This window comes from Rattus norvegicus, chromosome 12 (assembly GCF_036323735.1).
Source record: "Rattus norvegicus strain BN/NHsdMcwi chromosome 12, GRCr8, whole genome shotgun sequence".
Classification (NCBI taxonomy): domain Eukaryota; kingdom Metazoa; phylum Chordata; class Mammalia; order Rodentia; family Muridae; genus Rattus; species Rattus norvegicus.
In genome coordinates, this window is record NC_086030.1 from 37,572,833 (window position 1) to 37,588,228 (window position 15,396).

Sequence of the window (15,396 nt, forward strand, 5' to 3'; positions counted from 1 at the left end):
CACAGAAGACAGCAGGCAGGGGTCTGTGTCACCTGCCCTCCAAGAAATAGCTCTACTTGTGCCTTCTCCTGCCAGGCAGACACATAGATAGCCTGACTCCCAGAAGCAGAAAGTCACACAGCAGGCTTTGTGTGCCGCTAGGGCCTCATAGGAACAGGGGTCTACACAGAGGGTACCCCTCCCTGCTCAGCCCCCCATCCTGCCGGGGCTCAGCTGCCCGTCACAGCCTGTAACTCGCAAGCAGCCCATGCATGACACAGGTGTGCTTACTTGAGGATGAGCTTCACCAAGACATCATAGATCTTGCCTTCCCAGTACTCATAGTAGGAGGCCAGCTTGGGGGCCCTGCCTGTGTTGGTGTGTACGACCAGGCCTTCTACCTTGGTCAGCAGAGGCCCGATAGCCATGTACCACCGGACCATGTGATCCACATCCCTGCTCCTTTCTCGTTCGATGTACTCGAAGAACTCTTTTACACCTGTAGAGAGGGACAAGAGTGACACACAACAACCCTACAGCATGGAAATACTTTCAAGGGTCAGTGAGATGGCTTGACAGATAAAGGGGCTTGCCACCAAGCCTGACGATCTGAGTTCAGTCCTCGTGAACCCACGTAGCAGGAGGAGAGAACCAACTTCTGCAAGCTGTCCTCTGACTTCCACAGGTACAGCATAGAAACACACACACACACACACACATACACACACACACACACACACACACACACACACACACACACACTGTAGGCATAATGCTGTTATATACTGAGTAAAGATTTATCCTTGGATTATTCACATACTGATTCTGAGAATCTCCTATCTCAATATTGTAGAAACATTCCTGCCCACCAGGCTGGGGAGTGGTTAAGAGCGCTGACTGCTCTTCCAGAGGTCCTGAGTTCAAATCCCAGCAACCACATGGTGGCTCACAACCATCTGTAATGGGATCTGGTGCCCTCTTCTGGCGTGCAGGTGTACATAGAACACTCAGATACATAAAATAAATAAATCTTTTTTAAAAAGTTAAAAAAAAAATTCCTTCCCAATTTTTCCCAGATTGGTCAATAAAGCTAGCTGATCAGGCAAGGAGTGAGCAGGAGAGAAAATAGGTCTGGATTTTCTAACAGCCCCGAGGAGGAGGAGAGAGAAACAAGAAGGGGATGGGGGGTTAGCCACAGGGAGAGTCCAGGAGATGACATGAGAAGACACCTGGAGCAGAGAAAGCCAGATCAATACTAAAATTCAAATATTCTGGGGACTTTGACTAAGAGGTAGTTAGATTAGCTTAGAGGATTAAAATAGAGGAGTACTGCTCAGTTGTTGTGCCCTTAAAGCTTGTTAGATAAATATAATAGTGCGATCTCAATTATTTGGGAGCTAGCTGGGTTTAAAGGAAAACAGCAACACCCTTATAAAAAAGCCACTAGGGGTTGGGGATTTGGCTCAGTGGTAGAGCGCTTGCCTAGCAAGCACAAGGCCCTGGGTTCGGTCCCCAGCTCCGAAAAAAAGAAAAGAAAAAAAAAAGCCACTAACAACACACAGACGTGTAAGAAAATTAAAAAGAGATTGCTCAGTGATCAAGAGCACTGGCTGCTCTTGCAGAGGCCCTGGATTACTTCCCAGGACCTACATGGCGGCTCATAACCATCTGTAACCCCAATTCCGGAGGATCTGATGCCAGCTTCTGCCCCTGCAGACACTGCATGCATGTTGTACACAAACAGGCAGGCAAAACACCCATCTGCCTAAAGTAAGAATAGATAAAATTATAAAAGGAAAGTACTTTATGCCTGTAGAGGGAGACATTAGTTACACGTGGCAGCTGTGACTCAGGACTTCGCAGCAGAAGCCATGGGTCATGGGCTATCCTCATGGGCCTGGACTCAGTGCTACAAGTTAACACTCATCTCAGGAAAAAGTGAATGACGGTATCAGCCGGGACTGTGGTGGGGGCTCGTGCCCCATGCAAAGCCAGTGGCAGGGGTTGGGGATTTAGCTCAGTGGTAGAGCGCTTGCCTAGCAAGCGCAAGGCCCTGGGTTTGGTCCCCAGCTCCGAAAAAAAAGAAAAGAAAAAAAAAAAGACAGTTAGAAATACCACTACTGGAGTGAAAAAGCAAATATGAGCCCATAAAATAGAATTTATCTGACTGTTAACAAAGTCATACAGTCGGATGTAGGAGGTGCACTCCTGCAATCCCAGCACTGGGAAGTCTGAGGCAGGAAGATGGCAGGTTCAAAGCCAGCTTGGGCAACAGAGTTAAAGCCCATCTCAAGAAAAGAAATAAGGCAGCTAGGTGGGTGGTGATGGCCAACACCTTTAATTCCAGCACTCAGAAGGCAGAGGCAGGTAGATCTCTAAGTTTGGGGCCAGCCTGATCTACAGAACTAGTTTCGGGATAGCCAGGGCTACACAGAGAAACCCTGTCTCAGAAAAGAAAAAGAAGGGGTTGGGGATTTGGCTCAGTGGTAGAGCGCTTGCCTAGCAAGCGCAAGGCCCTGGGTTCGGTCCCCAGCTCTGAACAAAAAAGAATAGAAAAAAAAAAGAAAGAAAAGAAAAAGAAGCCCAGTCACTGAGTCGAGGACTCAGCTGCCTCCCCCTCGAGCCCCTCGAGTCCTGATGATCCATGCCCCCGCTACCTCCTGCCCGCCTTCTCCTGCAGACGCCTTCCACAGGCTGTTTCCACCGAGGAAAAGGAAGGGTATCGTATGTCCACCATCCAGAACCTCCACTCTTTCACCCCTTTTGCTGATGCAAGTAAGGGTGATGACCTGCTTCCTGCTGGCACTGAGGATTAGATCCATATAAGAATTCAACAGAGAAACGGCAGGAAGACCCTTACAACTGTCCAAGGGATCGCTGATGCTTACAATAAAAAGAAGCCAGTGAAGGTGTTTTAAGAAGAAATTTGCCTGCCATAGCACTGTAATTGAGCATCCGGAATATGGAGTTGTAATTCAGCTACAGGGTGACCAGCGCAAGAACATGAGCCAGTTCCTGATAGAGGTTGGACCAGCTAAGGACCATCAGCTGAAGGTTCCTGGGTTTTAAGTGCTCATGGCTCTCTGAAGCTTAAGTGAGGGTTTCCTTGCAATGAGTAGAATTTCCCTTCTGTCCCTTGTCACAAGTTTAAAAACCTCACAGCTTATATAATGTAATCATTTGGGGTCCACTTTTAACTTGAACTAGTGTCACTCCTTCATGCAATAAACTGAAAAGAGCCAAAGAAGAAGAAGAAGAAGGAGGAGGAGGAGGAGGAGGAGGAGGAGGAGGAGGAGGAGGAGGAGAAGGAGAAGAAGAAGAAAAGAAGAAGAAGAAGAAGAAGAAGAAGAAGAAGAAGAAGAAGAAGAAGAAGAAGAAGAAGAAGAAGAAGAAGAAAGAAAAAAAGAAAGAAAGAAAGAAAGGAAAAAAAGATGAGCTGGAGAGATGGCTCAGTGGTTAAGAGCACTGACTGCTCTTCCAGAGATCCTGAGTTCAATTCCCAGCAACCACATGGTGGCTCACAACCATCTGTAATGGGATCCGATGTCCTCTTCTGGTGTGTCTGAAAACAGCTACAGTGCACTCATATAAATAAAATAAATAAATCTTTAAAAAAAAGGAAAAAAGAAAAAAAGAAATTATTGACAGAAGCATTTCAAAGTTACTGATGGAAAGTGATTCTTGAGCTAGGCAGGGTGGTGCAGGCCTTTAATCCCAGCACTCAAAAGGCAGAGGTCGGCAGATGGATCTCTGTGGGTTCGAGGCCAGCCTGGAGACCTTGTCTTTCTCAAAGTAAAGAGCCTGGAGGGCTGGGCCTGGCTTGGTGGCAAAGCACTTAGCTGAACATATGAGAGGCCCTGCTTCCAGCCCAGAACTGAAGCAAGCTGTGGTCATGGGCTGTAAAACGATTAAGTAACGTGCAGGACATGGGAGAGGACGGGACATTGCCACCAGACTTCAAGTAGAGGGCTGGGGTTTTTAGACCAGTTTATTCCAGTCACGGAATGTGGGACCAACAGAGAATAGTGACCACCAGGCTTCTCCTTCCTTCTATGGCTGACAAGCTAGAGGCCAGGCCTACCTGGGAGTTTGTCCTCCGTTTTGATGACTGGGGACCTAAAGAGGTTGATGGACTCGATCAGCGTTAGCCTGGAGTTGATGTCCTCAGCGTTTTTGTGGATCTGGTGGACGAGTGACTCGAACTTGCCAATGGCCTGTTTGCAGCGAGTAATGTAGTCGGCAATTCCTTTGGAGAAGAGAAAGCATTTCGGTTCCATCTCTGCCGTGCCTGGCCCCCACCCATTGTCGACACCCGTGGTGAAGCCACTTAGCTCACAGACCCCGTTCCCACAGCTGTGCTGACTGAGAGGTGAATAAGAACCACTCAGCCCCTGAAGGCCTGGCACCAAGAGGCCAGGGCACATCCTCTACAAGCTTAGCAGTGAGTCTCACTGCATCCCCAGACATCTGCGTGTTTACATTGATGTGCTTGAACATGTACATACATGTCCATAAATGTGAGCATGTGTATATGCACGTTCATGCACATATGTGTATGATTGTATGTACATATGTGTGCATATGTGTGTGCATGCACACATGTGCATATGTATAATTGTGTGCACCCATGTATGTGTGTACATCTGTGTGTGTGCAAATTTCTATGTGCATGTGTGTGTATGATTGTGTGTATATGTGTGCACACTTTTATAAGTTTGTGTAGTTTATATTAACCCATTGTGATATTTGGGTTTTACAGGAAAAGATCATTATATAAGGTCTCTCTAGGGACTGGGCATGTGGCTTATAGGATAAGAGAGTTTGCTCTGTAAACATGAGGACCTGAGTTTGAACTCCCAGTGCCCACATATAAATCTGGACAAGGCTGTGCAAACCCCAGCACTCTGAGCAGAGACGAGCAGATCCTCAGAGTTGGCTGGCTAGCCAGCTGAGCCAAAACAGCCAGCCCCTGGAGCTTTGAGAGTCTCTGCCTCAAAGCGACCATGTGACAGGTCACGCTTACTTACGCACCCACGTGTGCACATTTGCATGATTACTTCTTGCACACGCACATGCACATACCATCCCCACATGTGAGAAATAACTGTAAAAGATGCTGTAAGGTGACTAGGAGCCGTTACCTAGTGAGTTCCAGTTCAGCCTCTTGTACCCAGACCGGAACACCCGGAGCAGCTCCTGGGAGTGGTCATCCAGAAGCACGCTCTCTGCCTCGTTCAGCGTGTTGACCAGCAGGTGGTAGTGGTCCAGCATGCGCTGGATTCCCTCTGTGTACCTGAGTGCCCGGCATAGGGGACAGTGAGAGATACAGGGTAGGACGTGACCTTAAGAACTGCAGTAACATGTCCCCAGTGGCCTGGCTTGCCAGTGCCCGCCATCAGAACATTTGCAGAGGGTATGTGCGGCTGAGACTCAGGGCCAGAGAGTGGCCTGAGCATCCCCGGCATCATAGGGGTAGCTGTCACATCCATGGTGAAGGGCCTGCTAACGTCCTGCGCCCAGAGGAGCAATTCCATGTGTGAACCACTGCTTTGCGTTGACTCCTGGTGTGATCAGGATTGCTAGTTGCACCCCTCCATTGCTAAAGCTTCCTGTGGCTAGACTGGGGGTGGGGTAACCACCACCTTTCGTCACAGACCCTTGTGCTGAGCCCACCAGGCTCTGACCGGTAACAGCTCCAGCCCTCAGTCCCACAGACCTGGCTGACTTCAGGTCACAAAACGATACAGAGAGATGTGAATGTGCAAGGGAGATTTGTGAGGAGGGGGGAGGGTTGATGGGGCTGGGAGGGGGCAGGGGTGAGAGTGGACAGGGGCACACACAAGTGAAACTGTAAATATAATAATAATACTTTTTAAAGAAATGAGCTGGACACAGCGGTGTGTGCCTTTAATTTGAGCATGGGGGAGGCTGAGGCAGGCAGGAGAATTTCTGCAAGTTTGAAGCCAGATTGGCCTATAGAGTAAGTTCCAGGACAGCATCCAACTCTACATAGAGGTCTTGTTTCAATGTTTCAAATATATATGTAGTATATAGTATATATGGTATATGGTATATGATAGATAGTATATGGTATATGGTATATATGGTATACAGTATATGGTATATAGTATATAGTATATAACATATGGTAATAATATATGGTATATGATAGATGGTATATAGTATATGGTATATGGTATATAGCATATGGTACATAGTATATGGTATATGGTATATGATAAGATAGTATATGGTATATGTGGTATATGGTATATAGTATATGGTACATAGTATATGGTACATAGTATATGGTATATGGTATATGATAGATAGTATATGGTATATGTGGTATATAGTATATAGTATATGGTATATAGTATATGGTACATAGTATATGGTATATGATAGATAGTATATGGTATATGGTATATATGGTATATAGTATGTGGTATATGATGTATATGGTATATGTGGTGTATATGTTATATAGTATATGGTATATGGTACATAGTATACATAGTATGTGGTATATGGTATATGATAGATAGTATATGGTATCTGGTATATATGGTATATAGTATATGATATATGGTATATAATGTGATATGTGATATACAATTATTGATGTAATATATTAATATTGTCTATTATATGTTATACTATATATGGTATATATTTATTAATTACCTTTAAGAGCTTCAGGTGGTGACATTAAAGGGGTGAATTCATTGATACAGTTGCTTTCCTTGCAAATACAAGGCCCTGAGCTCAGACCCCCAGCTCCCATACATAAAACTGAGCACGGTTCCACACCTTTGTAATGCCAGCCCTGGGGAAGTGGGAACAGGCAGATCCCTGTGAGTTACGGGCCAGCCAATCTAGCTAACCCAGTGAGCCTCAGGCCAGTGAGATTCTGCCTTGACAAACAAGCGGAGCCGTGCCTGAGGTTCCCACGGTCGACCTCTGGGCTCCACATGCACAGGTAACACACACACACACACACACACACACACACACACACACTTAAATACAACATCAAAAGAGTGTCAAGAGGCCCTGAGACCAAAACAGTCCCCTCTGATTGAAGAATCATCTTGTCACCTGAGGAATTTGTCTTCTTGGAGGGCCACATTCCTCGCCAGTTCAGGGACAGTGAATCCCAGCTGCTCTAAGTACTTGGTTTCGTTAATAATCTCTCTGAGAACGGGAGAGAAGTTGATGACAAACATGGTTCCCCTGTCTATGACAGCCGAGTCCTCAGATGTGATGGTATTCTGTGGAAGAGAAGGTACACAGCTTGGAAATGACTGTCTGTCATTGCTCGCACAACTACACACAAACCCGGCAAAGAGCAATGTAGGCCCTTTCCCCAGTGGGCGGGCACCGACAGGAACTAGTGGATTACATGTTCTGTTTCTTGGAAGATTTTTTTTTAAATAACACCCCTGAAACAAGGCCTTGAAAACCCCATCTCCCCAAGGTACATGGGCCCTCATGGTGACAGAGAAATTACTTGCTAGGAAGAGTTTCAGGGGCAACATATGTAAACTGCCAGATCCACAGGCACTGGCCTCCTGAGTGGTGGCCACATGTCAGGACCAAGGCCAGGAAAGAGGGTGACAAAAGGTGACATTTAAAACTAGTTGTCGGGCTGGGGATTTAGCTCAGTGGTAGAGCGCTTACCTAGGAAGCGCAAGGCCCTGGGTTCGGTCTCCAGCTCCGAAAAAAAAGAACCAAAAAAAAAAAAGGGGGGGGGAGGGGGGAGGAAGGCATTCAAGGGGTCAGTATAGCTGCTGCTGGTACCTCTGCTCCCTTTCCATCCCCTCGAGAGGATGGCAGCCTGCCCTGCTCTGTGGGGAGTGTGGAAAGGCACACCTTGGTGAGTAGGCTCTTCTTCATGAGGTTCGGGAGGCTCTGCTCTGTGGTCTCTTTCCAATGTTCGTACTTCACATCTTCATACTCCTTCATCTTCCTCCCCACCTCCAGGTACCTCTGCTTCACCTAGCCAGGGATTGGAGCACCCGTCACGTTTGTCCCAGAAAAGGACACCTTTTGCTCTCTCTCTCTCTCTACCAACCCCGTCTCTTTTTATGCGTGCGTGTGCATTTGAGTGTTCTGTAACACCGCTCTGGAAAATTTTCACACATGGTGGCCGGGTGGTAGCGGGGTCTGCTCAAGGTCTTTTGACTCAAAAACCAAGCTTGGTGTAGCACAGAGCGGCAAACTAGAGTCTGTGCACGAGGAAAGGTTTAGATGTGTTTTGAGAGCTGGAGAGAAGGCTCGGCAACTAGGAACACTTGCTGTCCTTCCTGAGGACCTGGGTTCAGCTCCCAACACCCACAAAGCGGCTTATATCCACCCGTAACTCAGACTCCAGGGGATCTGATTGCCCTCTGCAGGCACCTACACGGAGGTATGCAAACTCTCACACAGACAGAAATTCATACATAAATACAACATCAAACATGTTTAAATGGCTAAGAGGAAGTAAAAAGGAGGCCAGGGCGGTGGTGGCACACACCTGTAATCTCAGCTCTCAGGCTAGGGGATGTATGGGAGGCTTAAATTCCAGGCTAACCTGGTCTGTGAAGCAAGACTCTGCCTCAAAAAAAAAAAAATCACAAATGTTTTCGTGAACATGTGACACGTGAACACTGTGCAGACTTCACACACAGCAGCCAGAACTGGGAAGTCACGTCTGTCCATCCGTGTGTCACCAAGAGGAGCTTCCTTGGCTCGATGGGGCAGCGTACATCATGTGACCCTCGAACGTCTCTGATATACACTATACAGATCTTTAAAAGATGTTTAATTTTGGGGTTGGGGATTTAGCTCAGCGGTAGAGCGCTTGCCTAGCAAGCGCAAGGCCCTGGGTTCGATCCCCAGCTCCAAAAAAAAGAAAAGAAAATAAAAAAAAAGATGTTTAATTTTGAATTACGTGTATGTGAATGTTCACGCACACCTGAGTGTGAATGCCCGTGGAGGCCAGAGGGATTGGATCCCCTGGAGCAAGAGTTACATGTGTTTGTAGGCCACCCAATGTGGGAGCTAGAATCCAAATCAAGTCCCTTGAAAAAGCCAGATTTGCTCATAACCTCTGAGCGCTCTCTCTCTCTCTTTCTCCAGCCCCAAATTCTGAAGTTTTTTAGGGGGAAAAATGTCTATCATCTTCTGCTTTACTACAAACAAAAAGCTCTCGAGGAAGGGACGCCTAGAGTTAAAATGACAACGGTCATAGGGTGGGCATGCGGCTCAGTTGGTCGAGCATTTATTTAGTAGCCACAAACCTCAGGGTTCCACCCCGAGAGAGAACCACAGGAGCCAGCTGTGGTGCCAGCCATCTCTAGTCCCAGGACTCAGGGGATGGAGGCAGAAGAATCAAGAGTCCAAAGTCATCTCAACTGAATAGTGAGTTTGAAGTCAGTCTGAGCTTCTTAAGACTGTCTCAGCGGGGTGGTGGCTCACACCTTTGATCCTAGCACTGGGGAGGCAGAGGCAGGCAGGCCTCCTAAGCTCTGAGACTGGAAGAGAAGGCAAGAAGGAACCTAGGATATGAAGGCTCAGGAAACAGGGTGTCTGCAAGCACGGGCATGCCACTGGCCAGCTGAGGTGGCAGTCACCCTGCTAAAGAAGGAGCGCATGGCGCACGCAGCCGCTAGAGGCGGTGACATACCTCCTGGCCCCTCTCACTGTCCAGGAGTTCCTCGACCTCCATGAACCGAAGGATGGTGTGCTTGATCCTGTAGAAGAGGGACCGCTCCCAGCATATGGCGCCTGCCACGGGAGGGTGGTTCTTGTAGAGCGGAGGGTTGTCCAGGTTCTGCTCAAAGATCTTATTAACGATATCAATCTGAAAAGCAAACAGGTGCCCTTGTCAGCCTCCCAGGCCCTGCCAGCCAGGCAGGGAGGAGGACTGAAGGGTGCAAATATGAGGCAGGTGTGACTAGCCTTGATCCCCACCCCCCCCTACTTAGCCCCACCCCCAGGTCCATCCCAGCACTGTTGTATGTGGGGAGCCAGGAGGTTTAAACGAGAATACAGTCTTACTGCTAGCTTAGCATTTACTACTGTGGGGGTCTGGATTTGCTTAGCCCATGGGAAGGGCTACTATTAGGAATTGTGGCCTATGGGGGAAATGTATCACGAGGTAGGCGGGCTTTGAGGGCTCTGATGCTCAAGCTTTGCCCCGTGCAGGAAAAGTCGGTCTCTTCCTGGCTGCCTCTGGATCAAGATGTAGAACTCTCAGCTCCTTCTTCAGCCACCATGATGATAAACGGACTAAGCCTCTTAAGACTGTAAGCCAGCCCCAATTAAATCGCCATTTTTTTTTCTTTTTCTTTTTTCTTTTTTTCGGAGCTGGGGACCGAACCCAGGGCCTTCTGCTTGCTAGGCAAGCGCTCTACCACTGAGCTAAATCCCCAACCCCCTTAAATCGCCATTTTAAGAGTTGCTTGGTCGTGATGTCTGTTCACAGCAGTGGAAACCCTAACTAAGACAACTACTCTCAGGGGCTGGAGAGATGTCTCAGGGGTTAAGAGAATTGACTGCTCTTCCAGAGGTCCTGAGTTCAAATCCCAGCAACCACATGGTGGCTCACAACCATCTGTAATGGGATCTGATGCCCTCTTCCGGTGTGTCTGAAGACAGCTACAGTGTACTCAATAATAAGTAAATCTTAAAAAAAAAAAAAAAAAAAAAAAAAAAGACAACTACTTTCTTTCTTTCTTATACCCTCTAATCTCTTTTATCTAAGAGTTCCTGATTGGGTTGAATTATTGGAAATCCACAAAGCTGTTCTAGAGGTGACCGCTGGCTGGCAGTCATTTTTTTTTTTTTTTGGTTCTTTTTTTTGGAGCTGGGGACCGAACCCAGGGCCTTGCGCTTCCTAGGTAAGCGCTCTACCACTGAGCTAAATCCCCAGCCCCCATTTTTTTTTTTTTTGGTTCTTTTTTTCGGAGCTGGGGACCGAACCCAGGGCCTTGCGCTTCCTAGGTAAGCGCTCTGCCACTGAGCTAAATCCCCAGCCCCTGGCAGTCATTTTAAAAGGAGTGTCTCTGGGCTGGGCTGTGGTCATGTGTTCACTGCCAGGGTAGCCATGGGTCCCCTGTAGTCACCTCCTTATAGTACTGTGCCAGGATGTCGTTAAACTTCATCATCATCTGCCGGTTGATGGCTTCCCGGGATCGGATATGTTTGAATTTTAGCAGCATGTCGAAGGCCGCTTCCGCCGAGCGAAGTGTCTTGAAAGATTCGTCAATGAAATTTTTTGCTTCTTTCTCAATAACCTGCCAGAAGAAAGAGGAGGAGGAGGAAGAAGAAAGGGAAGGAAAGTTAGAGGGACATGGGAGGGGAAGGAGGGGGGGAAAGGAGGGAGGAGGGGAAGGGAAAAGAAAACAAAAGAAGAGAAAAAATAACCAGAAAAAGTTGGAAGAAAAGGCTACAGCTTGTCACAGTCTTGCCAAGAAGCTGGGTGAGGGGGCTCAGAAGCTTGGGATGGGGCTCTGTTGTGTATTAATGAAAGCTGGCTTCTAGTCAGAGAAACTCTCGTGGGCTGGGGCATGGCTCAGTCGGGAAAGTGCTTGCCTCGAAAGGATGAGGAGCTATGTTGGGACCCCAGGACCCACACCTGCCACCCCAGCCCTGAGGGCAGTGGCAGAGGCAGGAGTATTGCTAGGTTTCAGCCTCAGGGAGAAAATGTGAGGCTGGGCTCAGGGAGAGACCCTGCCTCAACGAAGTATGTGGGGTGTGGCCCAGCAGGACAGACACCCTCTTCTGGCCTCTGAGTGAGTACACAGATGCATGCAACACTCGAGCGCGCGCGCGCACACACACACACACACACACACGTGCACGCACACACGTGCATGCACACACGCATCCTTAAAAGGAGCCTCTGCTTCTATGGTCGAATCGATGCTTGGATCACTTGCCAGAACTTCAAGCTTGAAGTCTTCCATCACGTATTTCCAGTATGGGGCGGACCTGATGTTGAAGGGGTCAAAGTTCAGAGTCTCCATAGGGGCGACCAAGCTGTCTACCCTGCAAAGGACATCGTCGATTCTCTTGGGGTCCCCTGTCACAGCCTTGAGCTCTGGGCCAAATATGTTGTAAAATTCTTCCAAGACCTGGTAGCGGGGGACAGAATGGAAGGGGGTTAAGCATCCTTGGGTTTACTTTGAACATTCGAATCGTAAACAAATAGCGCTTCAAGAGTCCCAACCCACAGGCAACCTTCTCCCCGTACTGAGACCTTGGGTACTACGCCCATACACACAGGATAAGACTCAGAGGCCCTGGGGCCCGAGAGAGATGGCTCAGTGGTTAAGAGCACTGGAGGGTCTTACAGAGGACCTGGGTTCAATTCCCACCGACCATATGGCAGTTCATAACCCTCTGTATCTTGCTCATTCTGGGTGCTTCCCATGTGAACTGTGGCCAAATATGTCATCTATCATACAAGGACACCAGAGAGAAGGTGAGTCAGAGGTCTTGGTAGCTTTACCAGGCTGAGGTGGGGAGGAGGTGTTGGTAGGACACGAAATAAAAACAGCTTAACCGGCTGTGTGGGTCTCCACTCTGTCAACCATGCTAAAATGTGTTTGCGCACACATGCCTGTTATCCCAGTGACTCCATGTTAGCATGAAGGGCTTTGTTTACTTTGAGACAGGGTCTCCTATGTAATCATGGATGGCCTGGAACTCTCTAGGTAGACCAGGCTAGCCCAAGATTCACCCACCCCTGCCTCTCTGGTCCTAGGACTGAAAGTGGCCACCGCCACGCCCATCAATTTTATATCTGGATTTTCTGCTGACTTTGCTCCATATAAAGATGCACTGAGGCTGGGGTGTGGCTCAGTTGGTAAAGGCACTTGCCTGGTACGCATGAAGGCCCGGCTTCCATCCCCGGCACACATACATCAGTTATCAATGGCTATAACTTCTAGTGGTTGGAACATAGAAGTGGGAGGATCAGAAATTCAAGGTCTTCGATGACAAAGAGAGTCTGAGGCTACCCTGGGCTACATGAGACCCTATCTTTAAAAAAAAAAAAAAGTCAGGCTGGAGGGATGGCCCAGTGGTTAAAGAGCCCTGACTGCTCTTCTAGAGGTCCAGAGTTCAGTTCCCAGCAACCACATGGTGGCTCACGACCATCTGTAATGGAATCCAATGCCCTCCTCTGGTGTCTGAAGACAGTAACAGTGTACTCATATAGAATAAATACATCTTTTCTTTTAAAAAGGTCATAAAGATTAAAAACAATAAAATGTACAGAAAGGATTTTAACGGTCCATGCGCTGTAATGACAAGTCGAAGGAGAAAGATGTAGGAAGAGAAGGTGTCCTGTTTCCATTGTCTTTCCAGAATGTTCCCTGTTTGGTCGTGTGAGGGCATGTATATGCCCACGTGTGTGCACGGGCTTTGTAGGAGGAGCCGAGGTGGATGTCAAGTGACTTCCCCCATCGCCCCTCACCCGGTTTTTAATGCGTTCGTTGTGATGAAGCCAAGGCAGAAACTCGAGGCAGGAACCGAAGCAGCTCGCTGGCTTGCTCTCCACGGCTTGCCTTAGCCTGTTCTCTATCTGTCTGTCTTTCTCGTTTAATCCTTCTCTCATATATTATATCCCGGCTACAGTTTCCCTTCCTCCTTTTCCCCTAGTCTCCCCCCTTCACGCACTACCCTCCTCTACCTCCCCTCAGAAAAGAGCAGACCTCCCAGGGACATCAAGTAAACATGGCCGTACCATGCTACAATAAGATCAGGCACATAGTGTCCCATCATGGCTGGACAAGGCAATCCAGTAGGAGGAAAAGGGTCCCACAAGTAGGCAAGAGTCAGAGACAGCCCCAGCTCCTTCCTGTGGGAATCTCACCTTGTTTGTTTGTTTGGTTTGGTTTTTGAGTTTCTCACTGAACCTGGGACTCTAGTATTCATCAAGCCTGGTGGTCACTGAACCTCAGGGATCCACCTCCCCAGAACTAGGATTACAGCAGACTCTCAGTTTAGGCTGTGATAGAGGGCTAGGGATCTGAACTCAGATCCCTCATGGTCGCTGCGGCAGTGCACTATTGACAGAGCCGGCTCCCCAGACGGGGCCAGTCATGGATTCAAAGCCAAGACAAGGAGAGCTCCAGAGGTGGCCATGCAGAGAGAGGTCAGAGCCTAAAGAAGAGTTGCAAAGCCTGCTGGGAAGATGATTCAGTCAGTAAGAGCCATGAGGACCCAAATTTGATTCATAGTGACTTATGCTTGTAATCCCAGTACTGGGAAGGTGAAGACAGGGACCGCTGAGGCTCACTGGCCAGACAGCCTAGATGCACGCAAAGTCACAAAAGACCTGGAGGTGCAGTGGCACATTCTGGTATGTTCTAGAACTCTATACATCTGTCTTTCAATAGTTTCTTTCTACTGGGCACTGCAGGCCGACAGCATGATGGCACCCTTCATCCAAAGGCCAGAACGCGTCCTTCCATTAGACAAATCCATACACATCCCCGAGGTGGTTCCTACCCGTAGAATATCTGAGAGGTCCTGGCAGATGTTGGCCATATAGTCTGTTCTCTCAAACAGCCGCTTCCGGTCAAATTCCCATCGTGCCTCCCGACCGGAAGCCTCAATCTTGGCCCGGATATCGAAGTAGGATTTCTTCCATAGCTTGAGTGTGTTTTTGGCCTCCTGGGTTTTGAACTGGGCGTTAGCTCTGTTTTCCCTGTTAAGCAGAGAGAGGCCAGGCTTTGAGCAAAGACATAGCTGCCCACATCTGAACCACGCTTCCCCCAATCCCCTCGGGGCATTGGTGTCTGGGAGGAGTCTTATCCTCAGGAAATTCATCCTCACAGACCATTGCAATAAGGACACAAAATGGCCTTCGAACTGGGCCCAGGCCACGCCCAGTAGCCACGCAATCTAGTTCCCTGGAAAGCGTGGGCGATCACGTGAAGAAGAAGAAAGGTAGCTTTATGTCTGTCTTATGGTCACGCTAGTGGCTGAAATTCTAGGGAACGTGCCTGAAGCTGAACTCACCCTACATCATGCTTATACAAAACAGTTAAAAAAAAAAAAATCATTGCCCCGAACATGTGACAGGCCTACTCCTCCTCAGGGGCCAAGCCCAGGGCTGAACATCCCCTGGCTCCCTGCCTCAGTTTCTCCAAATATAACTAAGGAACAAAGTCCCAGCCAAAATCACACAGGTGTGGCTGGAGAAACTGCTCAGCTCCTCAGAGCGTGGACTGTACGGTCCTGAGGTCCAGAGTTCACATCCCAGCATGGACTTCGGGCAGCTCACAGTGCATGTAACTCAGCGGTGGATCCGATGCCCTTTTTTCGGCCTCTGCTGCAGGTAGCTGCACACACACATGCATATACTCGCACAGACACACACCCATACACACGGATAGAAATGAAATAGTCCATGTG

At 48.4% G+C, this 15,396-nt stretch overlaps 1 protein-coding gene and 1 pseudogene across 4 annotated transcripts in view; one reads left to right on the plus strand and one right to left on the minus strand.

Moving 5' to 3' along the window:
• The window catches only part of Dnah10 (dynein, axonemal, heavy chain 10), a 123,367-nt gene that overhangs the window by 88,389 nt on the left and 19,582 nt on the right, over window positions 1-15,396 (minus strand). For all 4 annotated transcript variants that reach the window (XR_005491954.2, XM_039090119.2, XM_008769272.4 and 1 more), the window contains 9 exons: window positions 14,488-14,686; window positions 11,910-12,104; window positions 11,094-11,264; window positions 9,653-9,829; window positions 7,855-7,980; window positions 7,081-7,253; window positions 5,121-5,272; window positions 4,061-4,225; window positions 271-478 (listed from right to left, as the gene is read on the minus strand). Coding sequence is in view for 3 of the 4 variants with exons in the window: in XM_039090119.2 (XP_038946047.1) it covers window positions 271-478; window positions 4,061-4,225; window positions 5,121-5,272; window positions 7,081-7,253; window positions 7,855-7,980; window positions 9,653-9,829; window positions 11,094-11,264; window positions 11,910-12,104; window positions 14,488-14,686 (1,566 nt within the window). In the remaining variant the exon portion in view is untranslated. The remainder of the gene's footprint in view (window positions 1-270; window positions 479-4,060; window positions 4,226-5,120; window positions 5,273-7,080; window positions 7,254-7,854; window positions 7,981-9,652; window positions 9,830-11,093; window positions 11,265-11,909; window positions 12,105-14,487; window positions 14,687-15,396) is intronic.
• Window positions 2,706-3,048, plus strand: LOC103691347 (eukaryotic translation initiation factor 1 pseudogene; annotated as a pseudogene).